The sequence below is a fragment of the Lampris incognitus genome, chromosome 13 (genome assembly GCF_029633865.1).
Source record: "Lampris incognitus isolate fLamInc1 chromosome 13, fLamInc1.hap2, whole genome shotgun sequence".
In the NCBI taxonomy this organism is placed as follows: domain Eukaryota; kingdom Metazoa; phylum Chordata; class Actinopteri; order Lampriformes; family Lampridae; genus Lampris; species Lampris incognitus.
The window spans coordinates 16581320-16599221 of NC_079223.1; the positions used below are offsets into that span (position 1 = coordinate 16581320).

The following is a 17902-nucleotide window of genomic DNA, read 5'->3' on the forward strand; positions in this document are numbered from 1 at the left end:
CATTCAAACAGCCACGTAGGGAGAAGAGGCGACGTGAGCGGAGCGTGATGACGTAGCTCCTGGGTCCGTTCTCCGCGAATGGCAAAATATGGACGATCCGCGCAACTTTCAAACTACCGGGCGAAATTCGAAGTCGACGGCGTCGTCGTGTTCTGCCCTGGCAATGGAGGTTAAAAGGAAGAAGATACGACAGAGCACCGTATTTCTGCACACAGAGGTATAGAAAAAGGTTTACATATATACGGATGTCTTATCTGTTTTGTTGTCGACACTTGCGCGATGACGGTTACGATGGGCGGGCCAAGTGCAATCTGTGCTGCGATTGTTTTCTCAGGCTACTGCTAACTTGCTTATGCGTTGTTACCTGCCAATAAACGTTAATAGACGATTACACGATGCTGGTTTTGCTCAAAGAATAGATATTCTTCATAGGTTTTCCTACCCCCCCCCCCTCTCGATCGCTATCTCTTGCTCTCTCTGTGACAATGTCTTGATGGATGCTCAATAATCCAGGTAAGGAAAGGAAATCCCAGAAATGGAATCAGTTCATCTGGACACAAAGTTTTGTGGGAAAAACGTTTCGTCATTCAACATTTGTGCCACTTAGATGAGTGATGGAACGTTTCTCCCACTAAACTAAAAGTTGAATCAGTCCAGAATGAACTGATTCAACTAAAAGTTGAATCAGTTCATTCAGAGAGAGCCCAGAAAGTGACTCACTCTCTGGGCTCTCTCTCTCACACACACTCCAGGGAAGATTCCTTTCTATCGTGCCCCCAAATTGAACTTGAGACGTGCTTTCTGGATGTTGCTTTTACAATAGAGCTGACCAATATGTGGTTTCAGAATCAATATCACATTATGTAATGATTACATTGCAAAGGCTGCAATGTAAAGCAAATTGGGCCCATCGCTCATGTTAAAGAAAAATTCTTGCTGCTTGACAGAAAACGAAATCTAGCAAAGTCCCTTTTTAAATGACTATCCAAATGATTTAATTCTGTCCGATTTAATGACTTCGTGGACAACTGCGTTATTTCTTCTTGTAAAATCATCCTAATAATCTCTAGTACTATGTTCATTGCAAAAGGACCTTTGAAAGTTAAAGACCATCTGATGTCTGTATCAGTAATCTCACCCCCATCAATGCACTTGCAAATTCTAGAGCCTGCTATATCAGAGAAACCACCCCTTTGCCTGAACTCAGCTGTAGATTTCAAGAAGAGTAAGGGACTTGGGCTGATGCACATCAACATTCGTAGCATGTCTGTGAATGCTCTCATTCATCCAAGTCATAGTTATCCAAAGGAATTGAATCAAGTGCAACTGGACTTGATTCAGTTCCTTTGGATAACATTCGTAGCATTTTGAAAAAGACGGATTACATTAGCATTTGTATTTTTAACAACAATCCTGACATGTTAGTCCTCTCAGAAACTTGGTTCAAAAAAGTTAATGGGTGATGATATTAATTTAAATGGCTAAAATTTATTTAGATGTGGTAGGCTTACTAAAGGCGGAGTTGTACCAATCTATGTCAGAAATAATATCGAAGCATCCAAGTTAGTTAGTGTGTCTATCCCAAGACAATATTTTTTTCCTCTTTCGGCTGTTCCCGTTAGGGGTCGCCACAGCGGATCAAACGTTTCCATCTCTTCCTGTCCTCTGCATCATATACTTATTCGTATATTTCCGTTAGATATAAGTGATCATTGCCCAATAGTATATATCGGAGATGCTTGATTGCCCAAATCCAAAACTCTGATGCTGTCAAGAGAAACATTAAAAATTTTAATGAACAAGCCTTTTTATATGATCTCCAACATATCAACCTTTCTCATACAATAGAAATCCCAGATGTCGAATTAGAGTTAGATAATGTTTCAAATATTTTCAATTCATTTGTGAATAAACATACACTGTTCAAGAAATTAAGAATAAAAGATAGGTCTAGCCCCTGGTTCACCTCTGAACTATCAAATCTGTTTCCATTAAGAAATAAAGTGTGGCCCCTAAATAGACATTCTGGGGACCCCTCCCATTGGCTTGCCTTCAGACAGCTAAGAAATACACCGACCAGCCAAACATTAAAACCGCCGACAAGCAAGTGAATAACATTGATTGTCTCGTTACAATGACAACTGTTAAGGGGTGGGATATATTACAGAACAGTCAGTTGTTGATGTGTTGGAAGCAGGAAAAATGGGCAAGTGTAAGGATCTGAGCGACTTTGACAAGGGCCAAATTGTGATGGCAAGACGACTGGGTCAGAGCATCTCCAAAATAGCAGGTCTTGTGGGATGTTCCCGGTATACAGTGGTCAGTACCTACCAAAAGTGGTCCAAGGAAGGAGAACTGGTGAACCAGCGACAGGGTCATAGGCACCCAAGGCTCATTGATGTGCGTGGAGAGGAAAGGCTAGCCCGTCTGGTCCAATCCCACAGAAGAGCTACTGTAGCTGAAATTGCTGAAAAAAATAATGCTGGCTATGATAGACAGGTGTCAGAACACACTGCATTGCAGAGCTTTCTGCGTATGGTGCTGTGTAGCCGCAGACTGGACAGAGTGCCCATGATGACCCCTGTCCACTGCCAAAAGCACCTACAATGGGCATGTGAGCATCAGAACTGGACCATGAAGCAATGGAAGATGGTGGCCTGGTCTGATAAATCACATTTTCTTGTACATCATGTGGACGGCTGGGTGTGTATGCGTGTGCGTCATTTACCTGGGAAGAGATGGCAACAGGATGCACTATGGGAAGAAGACAAGCCGGTAAAGGCAGTTTGATGCTCTGGGCAATGTTCTGCTGGGAAACCTTGGGTCCTGGCATTCATGTGGATGTTACATTGACACATGCCACCTACCTAAACGTTGTTGCAGACCAAGTACACCCCTTCATGGCAATGGTATTCCCTGAGGGCAGTAGCTTCTTTCAGCAGGATAATGTGCCCTGCCACAGAGCAAAAATTGCTCAGGAATGGTTTGAAGAACATGACAAAGAGTTCAAGGTAATGCCCTGGCCTCCAAATTCTCCAGATCTCAATCTGATCAAGCATCTGTGGGATGTGCTGGAAAAACAAGCCTGATCCATGGCAGTCCCACCTCGCAACTTACAGGACTTAAAGAATCTGCTGCTAACATCTTGGTGCCAAATACCAGAGTACACCTTCAGAGGTCTTGTGGAGTCCATGCCTTGACGGATCAGAGCTGTTTTGGTGGCACGAGGGGTACCTACAGAATATTAGGTATGTAGTTTTAATGTTTTGGCTGATCGTTGTATAAAAGCTGCATATACAGAGTTTTCCATAAGCCCCGGCTATTGGCTGGATGACCGGACATTAAAACATTTCACGCTGACTACTTTCTTGCTGGGTTTTTTTTCCCCCATAGCAAATTGCTTCTTGCCCTATATATATAGTATATATACTATCTATCTATCTATCTATCTATCTATCTATCTATCTATCTATCTATCTATCTATCTATCTATCTATCTATCTATCTATACACACACACACACACACTATATACTATATATACGTATGTATATATATACTATATATATACTATATACTATGTATATATACACACTATATATACACACTATATACTATATATATACACTATATGTGTGTGTGTATGTGTGTATGTATGTGTATATATATACTATATACTATATATACGTATATGTGCCCACAGGATGTTGCAATGAAAACTTCGATGTAGAAAAAATAGCTCAACAATTCAGGAGCAAAGATATATTTTTTATAGCTCAAAGTTGTTAAATGGCAGAACAAGCTTGTTTCATGCTCAATGCACTCATCAGCTGTCAGTATATATATGGACAGCTGATAATTGCTTATGGCATGAAACAAGCTTGTACTGTCTCATAAAGAATTAACTTGACTCACTGGATTTTATATATACTTAGCACAAAAAGTAAGGAAATTTGTGTTTGGTAGATTATTTCTTTGTTGTAACAATGCTTCTTGGCAATAAATCTTATACCGTTGGAAAGCCTGTTTAGTTCCCTTTTAAATGGTGCCACATTTGTAAGGAACATGCATTTGTGGGATGAGCAGCAGAGCTGAGTATGTGGGTTGCGCCCATGAAAAATTTGCCAAACCTTCTCTGCCAATGCCAAACAGCTTATTTTACTGTTGCTATTGACTCTTGTTTTGAGCGTCTGGTACCCCAGGTGCTGACAATCAGGTGCCTGATATAAGATTTATTGCCAAGAAGCATTGTTACAACAAAGATATAATCTACCAAACACAAATTTCCTTACTTTTTGTGCTAAGTTTATATATATATATAAAGATAGATGTAGGAAGCTGTCAATGGTGTTGATAAAAATTCTCAACAAATGAGGAATGGAATATTAAGATAGATGTAGGAAAAAAACTTTAATATATAGCAGTACAAGCTTGCATCGTGCACTCATCAGCTGCCAACAAGTGCGCCAACAAGCCTGTACTGCTATGTATTAAAAAACATTTCCTACATCTATCTATCTATCTATCTATCTATCTATCTATCTATCTATCTATCTATCTATCTATCTATCTATCTATCTATCTATCTATCTATCTATCTATCTATCTATCTATCTATCTATCTATCTATCTATCTATCTATCTATCTATCTATCTATCTATCTATCTATCTATCTATCTATCTATCTATCTATCTATCTATCTATCTATATATATACAATCCAGTGAGTCAAGTAAATTCTTTATGAGACAGTACAAGACTGGATTATTTTGCTCCTTATTTGTTGAGCACTTTCCCTACTGTTGAGTGTTTCTGTAAACAAAGTTTGATTTATATATGTGTGTGTGTGTGTGTGTGTGTGTGTATATATATATATGTGTGTGTGTGTGTGTGTGTGTGTGTGTGTGTGTGTGTGTGTATATATGTGTATATATATGTATGTATGGTGCCTTTCATCCAATTGAGCAGAGCCTACATGAAAGCAAAAACTAAACTGTCACTCACTGCTTGTTTGTATGGAGCAAGCAGGAAAAGTAATGAAGCCAGAAATTTGCAGGGTTTACCAACTTAAGTCCAAATGGTCTTCTCCTTCTTTCTGGCAAACAAAATAGACACATGGCTTTTTATTATTGTAACCCTCTTTTCATGCTGATTGTATCCCTCTTATTTATTGATGTGGAGTGTTGTTTTAGAACTCGGTTGCCTTGCCCTTCTATTCCATATTGCTTTTAACATCAGTCCTGCCACTGAAGCCTCCCAAATCTGCAAAGCCCATGTATTTTTGAGATGAACAAACAAGTCAAAATTGGAGCTTAATCCCTGCTTTGACTGCACTGACTGGAGTGTTTTTGAGGCAGCATCTACAGACCAGGACAAACTTACTGACACTGTGACATCTTACATCAGCTTCTGTGAGGACGTGTGTGTGCCCACCAAAACTTTCTGCACCTTCAATAAGCCCTGGTTCATAGAAAAACTCAGGCAGCTTGGTCAGGCCAAGGAGGGGGCCTACAGGAGTGGAGACAGGATCCTGTACAACCAGGCCAGGAACACACTAACAAAGGAGATCAGAGTAGCCAAAAAGGGCTACGCTGAAAAGCTGAAAAACAGGTTTTCAGCTAACGATCCTGCATGTGGAAACGCCTGCAGGACATCATCAACTACAGGAAACCCTCCCCCCACACTGTAGAGAACCTTCAACTAGCTGATGACTTGAATGTGTTTTACTGCAGGTTTGATCAGGCCACTTTCTTACCCCTCACCCGCTCCAACTCAGACATTACACAACCAACTGCATCCCCTGCCATCATCCATCCTCTCCTCCCTGACTCCCCACTGGCACTGACGGTCTGTGGAGAGAATGTGTTTCAGCTCTTCTAGAGACAGAAGATCAGGAAGGCACCAGGCCTGGGCATTCTGTGACCCCCCTGTCTGAAAGTCTGTGCAGACCAGCTGGCCCCCATCGTTACACAGATCTTCAACAGATCACTGGAGCTGTGTGAAGACCCCTCCTGCTTCAAATGCTCCACTATCATCCCGGTCCCCAAGAAATCTTCCATCACTGGACTGAACGACTACAGGCCCATTGCCTTGATGTCTGTAGTCATGAAGTCCTTCAAGAGACTGGTGTTGACCCACCTGAAGGACATCACAGGCCCCTTGCTGGACCCCTGCAGTTTGCCTTTCAGGCAAACAGGTCAATGGATGATGCAGTCAACATGGGACTGCACTACATCCTGCAACTTCTTGACTCCCCAAGGATGTACGCAAGGATTCTGTTCGTGGACCTCAGCTCAACACCATCATCCCAGAAGTCCTACTAACCAAACTCACCCAGCTCACTGTGCCCCCCTCTACCTGTCAGTGGATTACAAACTTCCTGACAGGCAGGAAGCAGCAGTTGAGGCTAGAGAAAATCACATCCAGCACCAGGACAGTCAGTACTGGCGCCCCTCAGAGATGTGTGCTCACCCCACTGCCCTTTTCCCTCTACCCCAACGACTGCACCTCAGGAGACCCCTCTCTTTGCGGACAACACGACAGTCATCGGCCTCATCCGAGACGGAGATGAATCTACATACAGACGGGAGGTCAAACAGCTGGCCCTGTGGTGTGGTCACAACAACCTGGAGCTGAACACACTCAAAACAGATGACAGTGGATTTCAGGAGGTGCCCCCCCATCACTGCCCTCCCCCCACCATACTCAACAGCACTGTGTCAGTTGTGGATTTCTTTCAGTGTCTGAGTTCTACAGTCTTCCAGGACCTGAAGTGGGAGTCCAACATCAACACAATCATTAAACAGTTCCAGAAGAAGATGCACTTCCTGCGCCCGCTCAGGAAATACAACCTGCCTCAGGAGCTTCTGATCCAGTTTTACACTGCAGTCATTGAGTCTGTTCTCTGCACTTCCATCACTGTCTGGTTTGGATTGGTCACCAAACAGGACAAGAATAGACTACAACTGACAGTCAGTTCTGCAGAAAAGATAATCTGTGCCGATCTGCCCACCATCCGGACCTGTACACCCCCAGAGTCAGGAAACAGGCAGGGAAAATCATTGCAGACCCCTCACACCCCGGACACAACCTGTTCCAACTTCTCCCTTCTGGTAGGCATTACAAAACACTGTACACAAAAGCCACCAAAGACAGGGACAGTTTTTCCCCCTAGCTGTCACACTCACTGTGGCACTGTACAAGAATCCTGGAACACTAAAATACCCACTGTACATAAAAATCATATATATCTATTTCAGTCTAAAATACAAAAGTGCAATATATTTCACTTACTACGGTATAGCTGAACAGGCTATACAGTAGTAAGTGTACTTAAAAAAATCCACCTACTATTTGGATATAAAGTGATGTATTTTCTTACCGTGTAATATTTATCTCAGTGCTCCTTGCACTCTTAACTTTACATTATTTATATCCTGTTTACAGTTCAGAGAAACTGTCTCACCTGTATACAGTCATTCCTTGTATATATTCCTGAAGATTGTTGTGCTGTTATTCTGTGTAAGTACTACATTGAGAGCCACTAAACCAGAGTCAAATTCCTTGTGTGTGCAACCATACTTGGCCAATAAAGACGATTCTGATTCGGATATTTTTATTTTACCTGTCATGCTGTCAGATATGTCTGCTTGCTTGTGAGCTCATATTGACTGGAAATTCCTCCTTTTTCTGAACAAAACGAGGTATAGCACTCCACGGTTTGATATACATTTGATTGACAAAACGGGCTTTCTAACCATGAATGCTTGTGATTCAGTTGTGAACCATTTGGAAATGCACTGGGAATCATCCATGCACTGTATAGTCTATAATTTAGCCTAATCTATGAAAATTCTAAAAATTGGTGGAACAGACTTCCTGCAAACCAATCTCCAAACAAAAGTCAGTATTGGGGTTCAAGTCAATGTGTCTCAGGGGACATCATGAGGAGGGAGGAATCCAAGTTAAAAAAAAACAAACAAACTTCAAAGCAACAAGTGTCAGATCAACTAAGCCCTAAAAGATTTGGCCATGGATGATGATGATGATGATGATGAAGTAGATGAGGAAGATGACTAAAGGCTGAAGAAAACTTGAAAAGAAAAAGGACAGATGCTTTTTGGAAAAATGCTTTATTTTCCATCTCATTGTATTTTAAAGGTCTTGGGTTCGAGCCCCGGGGTAGTCCAACCTTGGGGGTCGTCCCGGGTTGCATGTTCACCCCCTGTCCGCGTGGGTTTCTTCCAGGTGCTCAAGTCTTCTCCCACAGTCCAAAGACATGCAGGTCAGGTGAATCAGCCGTACTAAATTGTCCCTAGGTGTGAATGCATGTGTGTCGGCCCTGTGATGGTCTGGCGGCCTGTCCAGGGTGTCTCCCTGCCTGCTGCCCAGTGACTGCTGGGATAGGCTCCAGCATCCCCATGACCCTGAGAGCAGGATAAGCGGTTTGGATAATGGATGGATGTAATTTAATGTTTATACCGTAGAGAAAGCTGTTAAAAGAGCAGTATAATAAATGTAAAAAAAAGAAAGAAAAGGATACAGCCTTAAAAATGTGTAATAGACAACTTTAGCTCATATTGTTGAGCAGCAGAAGCAGCCCCCCCCCCCCACACACACACACACACACCACCACCACCGCCACCGCTCGGCCCTGGGTCCCCTGCTGGCTGCTGTTTTCACCCAGCTGGACATTGCACAAGTGGAAAATTTGGGCATATATTGATTTATGCAACTAATTTTTATCCTTTAATACAGCAATGCATATCACCACAAACAAAATTATTGTGATGTGATTTTGTGATTTTTATTTTTTTCAGTATCATTCAACCCTATTTCACATAGCCTAATATTTTTTGCTCTTTGCTCAAACAATTGTTATTGTAGGCCAAAAGCATGAAAAGATGCCCAAGTCCTCTGACTGACACACTTTAGATAGCAGAGGATATGACTTTGTTGTACATTCGACAAACCTCTAAGAAACCACAGGTGGCTGGGATATATCGTCTAACACAGAACGATGATGTCTGCATCCCCAAAATAAATACGAACCAATTAGTTCAGACTACCCACAGCCTAGTTATTAACCATCTGGGCATGGCAGTTATTTTTAGAGGGTATCTGGAAACACTGGTCTGATTCAGTACGTTGGTAACACGTTTGTCAAGTTTCTTGGTTTGAATCCCAAACGATATTGAACATCATCACACTCTTTATAGGCCAGAAACGTTTTCACTGTACAGAATTGCCATATTAGAATACTGTGCACAGTTATGGTCACATGTTTACTGCTTTTATTGGAGGAATAGAAGTAACGCACCGTCTAAAGTCTACGGTCGGTATGATATCATATACTTCTTGTCTTTTGCCTGCTATCATCTTTTGTTGATCATTCTGAAATAACCCAATCGGTGCATTTACTTCCCTGAACGACTGTAAAACAAATAGTGTCTCACTTCACCATTAAATGTTGCTCTTGAATAAGAGACGGGCTTTCTGCCCCAAGTGTAACCATAACCATGTGGGCACATTGTCAAGCCATGAGCAGCATTCAAGGGCAACTTCACCCTAATTTCATTAAATACTAATTCCATGCGTCCGGGTGGCGTGGCGGTCTATTCCGTTGTCTTCCAACACGGGGATCGCCGGTTCAAATCCCCATGTTGCCTCTGGCTTGGTCGGGCATCTCTACAGACATAATTGGCCGTATCTGGGAAGCGGGATGTGTCCTGGTCACTGCGCTAGTGCCTCCTCTGATCGATCGGGGCGCCTGTTCAGGGAGGAGGGGGAACTGGGGGGGGGGGATAGCGTGATCCTCCCAAGCGCTACGTCCCCTGATGAAACCCCTCACTGTCAGGTGAAAAGAAGCAGCTGGTGACTCCACATGTATCGGAGGAGGCATGTGGTAGTCTGCAGCCCTCCCCGAATCGGCAGAGGAGGTGGAGCAGCGACCGGGATGACTCAGAAGAGTGGGGTAATTGGCCAAAATTCGGTTGGGAAGAAAGGGGGGGGGGGGTTAAAAGAACTAATTCCATTTTCTCAGTAGCGTTGTGTTGTCTCATCCAACCTGTGTTATGGAATATCCTTTAACCATAAAAGACACTCAAAAAAGGTTCTGTTATATTTCGTTGTGTTTTTGGTTCGTTTGCCCACTTTACTTTATGTTACAAGTTGTAGTAATTTTGAACACCCCTCTCTCTGTCTGTGTTCTGCATTGTCTCAACCAAAAGGAAACCAACATCCAGGAAAAGTTGGACTTTGAGATGCGGATGCGTGACGGCGCCTACAAGCTTTTGCTCGCCAGCAGTAAGAGAGAGCAGGTTCTCAGTGCCTCCAAAAACCTGCTGACTTGCAACATCAGGATCAAAGCTTACCTCAGCCAGCTCCGGAAGAAAGAGGAGCAGGATATGATGGGAGCAGCCCAGAGGTAAAGGGAAAGATGGAGTTTAACATGAAGGATAGTTACAGGGTTCCTGAATTTGGTAATTTTCAGGTTTTGACAAGTTTTGAAATTGTACAACGGCTCAGTAAAGGTACTGGAGAAGCTTGTTGTTCAGTACCGATATGCACATGATTACAATTTATAAAGCTGACATCCACTGGTATGTTATATAGTCTATATGTATCAACATTATTTAAGGCTTGGCTCATTGCTATAATGTGATACAATTTTCTGACCTAATTAGACTGTTTTAGCATGAACAATGGCTGTCTCTACCTGCTTAGTCATCATATCCACATTACTTTACCCATGATAATTTTTCAGAATTTTCTTGTGTGCAAATATCTTCTGAAAGCACCAATAGTCATCTCCAAAAAATATTGTCTGATCATTGATATTGAGGTATTTCTATCCCCCAAAAAAATATGACCCAGCCCCTACTGGTTGGGGCTGGGTCATGGGTCAATATTGGTACTGTATGAGGTAAACTAAGTTTGAACCTTTCTTCCAGACTTTCAGATCCTGCTTCAGAAGGCCGCATGCCCTGCACTGGGAAAGTTGGAATTTCTGGTATACCTGCCATGTCCCTGAGTCTTTTAGCATAGAGCATTTCTGTTTGAAAATGTTTCTTGCAAATATGAAAACACAGACACCTAGCCTTGCAGCATGACAGCACAAAATATTACAAATTCCTTTACTTTTCTCAGGGGTAATAGATAAGTGCATGGTTAAGAAAATACTTTTACACCATACAAAGGGAAAATACTTTTACACCATACAAAAAACATTGAAACTTAGATAATGATTTTTTTTATGCAGCTATCTAGCTTTTTTAATATTTGTGCTGTTGATGATTTGTCAACTGACTTTCCCTCGCCTCCTCTGGGGCTGTAGGGCTTCGTATTCCGTTGCTGTGGAAGGATTCAGACTACTTCAACAACAAAGGCAGTGAGTGTCTGGCTTCTTCCTTCATTTAATACCTTTAATTTCATCACCTTGCATTCTCACTTAGTGGCGTACCGTAGTATTTTGTGGATTTTATTTGCTAACACGACCTCTGTGTCAGGTTCTCGTCGGGTGGCGGTCTTCTGTCTGATGCGAATTGGCTCACAGGTATTTGACACGGAGATGGTGGTAGTGGACCGATCAGCCACTGACGTGTTCTTTGAGGGAGTCACTGTGTTGTAAGTGTTTACCCTGCAAAATGAAAAAAAATATATATAAATTTTTTCAAAATAGTCCCATTCATTTATGCCAAACGGCAATGTGGAGCTGACTGTTGTCTAAGAATAATCACCTAAAGCCCTTACAGTGCCATGTGGGATTGCATATTAGTTTTTGTTGTCATGAAAGGTACAGTGTTAGTGCCCTGCTCTCTTGGGCTAGTTTTGTATTGTGACTCATGTGCCATGTTTTGGTGGACCTGTTACTCATTTAAATTCTGGGTGGAGCACAAGGCACTAATTGCGGTGTTAAAAGTAGATGGTTGGATGACTGTTCAATATACACTTTGTTTTCATTTAGCTCTTGAGTATTCTCCAGATATTTTGCTTCTTTTGCAGCCTAACTCCGTTTTCTCTACCTTCACAGCAGTGACGCAGTTCCCCAGTTTGAAGTGAGGGTGGAGCTGTGGAGCTGTGCTATGGAGGAAGAGCTGACGCTGGTCAACACACCAAAAAAGCTTGCTAAGAAGCTGCTCGGCTCCTTTGGCAAGGCCTCCGGCAGGAAAGACTGCTCTCTGCTGGACACTCCGGACCCTGACATATTCCTCCAGTCAAACCCAATACCCTCGTATGTAGAATGCCACGGCTAACAGAACAATTGACAAATTCTTATCTTTTTGTATATTGTGTGCAGTTTGGTAATGAATGTGGCTATGGAATTATGGGAAAATATATATAGCTAGGGGCATCAAGAACATGTACAGGTAGTGAACACTGTATTTAATGGAACTGCCTTTAGACTGACGTGTGTGTGTGTGTGTGTGTGTGTGCGCGTGTGTGCGTGCGTGCGTGCGTGTGCGTGTGCGTGTGCGTGTGCATGTTCCTCCTCCTCCTGACTCAGTGGAGCCAAGTACAGTTTACTGGCCTATACCACACTATGTCTGTCCCAGGTTGAAGACAGCTTCCAGTCCCACTCCCTCATTGTCCTCCAAGATGGTAAGAGCTAGAAAAGATATATATTTTTTTTAAAAATGAATGCAAAGATATTAATCTCAGCCCTTGGTTTTATTAAATACAGTGTTAAGAGTAGAATATTGTCAAAATGTTTTAACTGAAGTTGTCAGTGGATGCCTAGACAGGGATAACAATGTCCATCTTTTTTGTGCTACTGAGAGTTAATCAGATCAAATATTTGGCTGTAACTCATCTGACATCGTGTTTAGTTCTATAATTCACAGTGAGACCATTTTTGCCAGTTATTATTGTTGTATGGCTTGAATAAAGTAGATCATACATTTTGCAAGGTATGCTGCACTAATGCCCATTGAAGGTACATGGCAGGCAGTTCTACACCTGTTCTGTCCATTCCTATGTGAATGTTTAGTTACTTAATACATGCACCATTGCTGTTTAAACCTTGAAAGGAATCTCAGTTGTCACCTCTGCCACAATAGGCTGCACACAATTCTTTCTCATTATTTATAGCCTTAAATACAGCATTAGTATTGTAGCATGATTAGATTATGCAGGTGTCGCAGCATGCACGTCCTGATTTTTGTAAGCAAGAGATGCTTTCAGATCAACATTTGACATGGTGTCCTTGGGCTGATGTATCATTTATCCAGTCAGATTCATCTTAGAAGTGGGGTCAGGGTAAGAGTTTGCCCAAGGTCAACATATCAAATGTGAATCTGGGGAATTTCTCTTGCTTTACAGATTTATGTTACGGTATGGTATGCAAGGTTTTTATCACTGTTGCTGTTGACCTTTACAGCTGAATGGTCCTCATGGCTGCCGCTGTATGGAAACCTCTGTTGCCGATTGGTGGCACAGCCGGCCTGTATGACCCAGCACGTGATGACTGGCTACCTGAGCCAGCAGGTAAATTGACCATCGTGAGGGTTAGGAAGCCCTCGACGCTTACTGATACACTACTAAATATCAGCTGATAAAATCTGTCAAGTTAAATGGTAGTCAGTATTGTGTTGTAGCAATTATGTATTTGCCTACATGTATACTTCCCCGAATGTTAAACACTTCGAAAATTTTATAAACTTCAGAGGGACCAGTTGTTTGCCCTCATTTAATGTCTTTTATTACACATGGGAGGGGAGGGGGTTATATCACGAGACCCATCTAGCGATTGCCTTTTGATGCGTTTGCACTTTCAGCAAAACGTGGATGGGCTACACAGCTGCTGCAATCTGTTCTGCGTGCTCAGTGCGGGCTCCCTGTCCTGCTACTTCACCCCCGAAGAAATCGCTGCCAAAGTGGAGCCCACACTTCATTTACCTATCAATAAGGTAAAAAGAAAATGAGAGAAACCGTTTGTTAAGACTGTGCAATTTTGAATTCAAATGATTCAAAACCCCATTTTTCATGCCCCTGTTAATGTTTTATGGTTGGACTTTTTTTTCCATCGAACTGACGGATGAAACATTACTAGCACTAATAAAATGTGTTGCCATAAAACCAGCATAATAAAACCTTTAATATCAATCATAAGAAACACTGTATCACATTATTCATTTTATTTAATTAATACCACAAAAAGGCAAAGGGTGACACACTAACTTTGGAGCTGAAAAACAAATTGCAAAAGAGGAAGTGACTTCGATGATGGGTTCATCCATTTTGTCTCAAAATTCACTCTTTTTAAGTACAAAATCTGTCCAAGGTCTCAGTGCAGCTGTCATTATTTAAAGCTAATTTTTATATATTTCTCAGGTCATTTGTTATTTTTGTGAACCCCATGCGTCCACAAAAGCACATTTTACAGTGTTACGATAGTTACAGAGCCCAAAATACACACGCTCCCCATTAAGTCTCATTTGAATCTGAGTTGATGTTGATCTATTAAATTCCTGAGCAGGATTTCATTAGCATGCTTTTTGTAATGGATGAAGAGGTATGGTTCAAATAATGTAGAGGTCATCTTCACCATTTTTTCCCCCCTGAAGGATACGCGTATTCGTGTGATCAAGAAGGACTCAGCAGGCCGAAAGTCCAGCGTTCTGTCCATCATCAACCCTTCATCAGCAGGACCTCAGACCATTGTCTTCAAAACAGACACCAGGGAGGAGCTGGAGGACTGGATGGACGCCTTCCACCAACACATTTATGATCAGGGTAAGTATGCGTAAATGCGTATAAAGAGAGAACACATGTGATATGTGTATCAAGAGCAGATATCCTGGTATTTCTCTGGGTTTTAAATCCTCGAATTGTTGACAACCCCCACTCCTTTCACAGCCCCAAGTCGATTCATTCCTGCTTTTCTTTGAAGGAGCCTTTCACACACACCCAACAAATGCCTGCATTTTAGTTGTTAGACCTGGTCCTGTCCTTGGTATTATTAGTTCCTTTTTTATATCCATCCATCCATTATCCAAACCGCTTATTAGTGGTTTTCAAACTATGGGTCAGTTGGGCACTGGATGTCCAAAATAAACACATTTTTGGAGACAGAATTTAAATAAGTCAATGCAAACAATGCAGTGATTTTTATGTTCAAAAATATCACTAAGATATTAGATGTTCCCAGGCCTTGACTTTAAATAAGTCAATTATTAGTTGCCCAACAATGGGCAACTAATCATTAGTAGCCCATTGTTGAAGGCTGAAAAAGGGAATACTGCATTGATGAAATAGAGAGGATTGTTAATTATTTTGTTTTTTGACAGTTAATGAGAATTGCTTTTTTTACTGCACAAAATATTTGGTGCCAAAAAGTATCTACACAGGTGGGTCACTGCAAACGTTTGGGAACCCCTGTGCTAGATTACCCAGACGTGTTGCCTTTTCTCATGTGATGGCTACCAGTATTTGCACAACATGCAGTTGCTTATTTTTCATGACTTCAGCTCCTCCTCTCTGCAACCACAGTGTGGTGAAACTGGAAGGAATTTTTGGCCGCTAGAGTCACAAAGCCATCATCTATTCCTATGTAAAACATGAATAGATGATGATGAATATGCATTTTTATTGGTTGCATGTTTATCATTATGTGTAAAACACATTGTACATGCAAATACTGACATTTCTTTGAGACCCATTCGTATCAATAGGATTCAAGGAAAATGGTCTGCCAATGCTGAGGAAGATAGCTGTGTCCTACCCAAGATCCAAGACTGATTTCTGTAGCATGAGAGATTTATAGCACCAGACACTTTCACACCACATGCAATCCCAGTGTGAACCCAGGATGCAAGTGTGTGTTGGAGCAAATTAAGTGGCCAGAATTTTTTTCCAGCCACAGTTCTGTTAGTGAAAGAATGTTCTAGTAGCTGCATTGTATCTTTTATGTCTGTCCCTGTGCATCACCAGGCCAATGGCTACAATGCAGTGACCAGCTAATGAAGATCGAAGTTGCATCTCCACGGAAACCACCACTCTTCCTTACAAAGCAGGCCAACTCTGTTTACAATGACCTCAGTGAGTAGATTGGTTGAAATGAGTGCATGGTGGTTAATTTGTCTAAGAAAAAATGGTGAGAGTCTGCTAACTGACTGCATGAAGTCACATACTGCCCTTTACAACAGACGCTGTTTATCCAGTGTGTGGAAATCCAAATGAGCTACTTGAACAAAATATGGAGATTGTGACTATACTCTGTTAACTGAGCACAATGGGTCCAATTTATTTGGTGCTGATTAGAATTTGTTTTCATGCAAATTAGGCTGTTGGAGTGTGCAAATATGTTACACTGTGGATTTTGGATGGGTAATCCACAATGTTTTGATAGTAAATCTCACAAATTCATGCTACCTCCACGCTTAACCTTATACCAATTATTCCGCTGCTCATAAGCAAACAAAAGGGGATGCACTCTGACACTGACATGTAATTACACCGGATTCACGTGAGATGTTGAATTTTTATGTTTTTTTTTATTGCTTTTTATGTAAATGACTTGCTATATATTGACATTTTTCATCCTCACAACTATTCCTTCATTTTGTTTTTAATCCTCAGGTATAAATTCTCCAGGCAAGTTTGAGAGCATCACAGACATCATTCACAGTAAGATTGAGGAGACAGACGGCCAATTTCTCATTGGTCAGGAGGAGGAGAGGGAGGCACCTAATTGGTCCACTTTGTTCGATGGATCACATCCAATGGTAGTCCAAAAGAGTTTTGTGTCTCCAAACAAAAGTTCCATCTCTTGTTCAAGTCCCAACCCCAACACAAGCTCTGTATCCATCGGCAACAAGAAGCGCCGTGCACCTCCCCCTCCCTGTGATAGACAGCCTTATGCCTCTTCAAGTCAGCCAGTCAGACCACCCCTCCCTGTATCTGTGTGCCCTTCTGCTCTCTTAAACCAAGAGAAAGAGAACACTGGCACTTTCATTTCGCGTCCAGCCATGAAGCCCAAAACTGGAAGGCCATCTTTGGATGCCAAATTCTCTGCCATTATCCAGCAGCTTCAGAGGAACAACGCTGGAGGAGCAGGGCCTCTGAGGCGAAAAAATGCCCCACTGGGGCAACTTGATGTGCAGCCACATGGTCAGCCTCAGCTCACCCACCATGAGATGGAGTTCAAGAACCAGCACGCCGAACCCCCTGAGGCAACAGTCCAACCTGCGCATGAAAGGCTTGGTCCTAGCCTCAGTCTTGGTCCAGTCCCAGCGCCAAGGAGCAAACTGAGGAAGTCCTTCAGAGAGAAGATCAACCCTAAAGCTTGGTGATCCAGCGTAGTAAAGTTTGAGTCTCTAGATGTAATACCACTAACACAAATACATTCATCAGCTGCATCTGATATCAAGGTTTGCGATAGATCGGTTGTCAGTTTACAAAGTCCATTCATGAGCAGCTAGTCCATATATTATTGGAAGGCAGTGTGTACGCTTTGGTCACTACTGTCATCAATCCCACTAAAATGAAAAAGGCTTATTTGTCAGCTTTGCTGCTGGGACGGGAAACTAAGAAACAGCCTTTTGCAAAAGCACTCATTGGGATTGATCCACAGGATTTCCATTAATTAATCATCCGTTTTGGAACTATGTTGACTTATATCACCATCTGTCACCCATTTATGACCACTATTTGAGGTATCAACATTTTAGGAAAAAAATTCAGCTCTAATTTCCGTCTCGCGGATGAAAATTCTGCTCTAATGTTATCTCAAGGTCTTTGTAAAGGAGAAGTCTCTGGGTTTTCACTAAGAACAGAGTACACCCAAAGTAATTTAGTAACACTGCAGTCCATAAATGTTATTAACATGATTGAATGACTGAATATGGGGCCCTTGGAGTGGCCCGAATAATGAATGTTCTTGTATGCTCTCTGGGCACTAGAC

General features: G+C 42.0%; 2 protein-coding genes across 2 annotated transcripts in view; one reads left to right on the forward strand and one right to left on the reverse strand.

Moving 5' to 3' along the window:
* The window catches only part of cep170aa (centrosomal protein 170Aa), a 350414-nt gene that overhangs the window by 66817 nt on the left and 265695 nt on the right, over positions 1-17902 (reverse strand). The window lies entirely within an intron of this gene.
* On the forward strand, positions 89-17291 carry rtkn2 (rhotekin 2). Its single transcript, XM_056291292.1, has 12 exons — positions 89-217; positions 10230-10426; positions 10953-11011; positions 11336-11389; positions 11508-11625; positions 12032-12232; positions 12506-12600; positions 13379-13485; positions 13776-13907; positions 14565-14733; positions 15931-16038; positions 16579-17291. Exons 1-12 carry the CDS (start codon positions 89-91, stop codon positions 17289-17291), a joined length of 2082 nt encoding a protein of 693 aa, XP_056147267.1.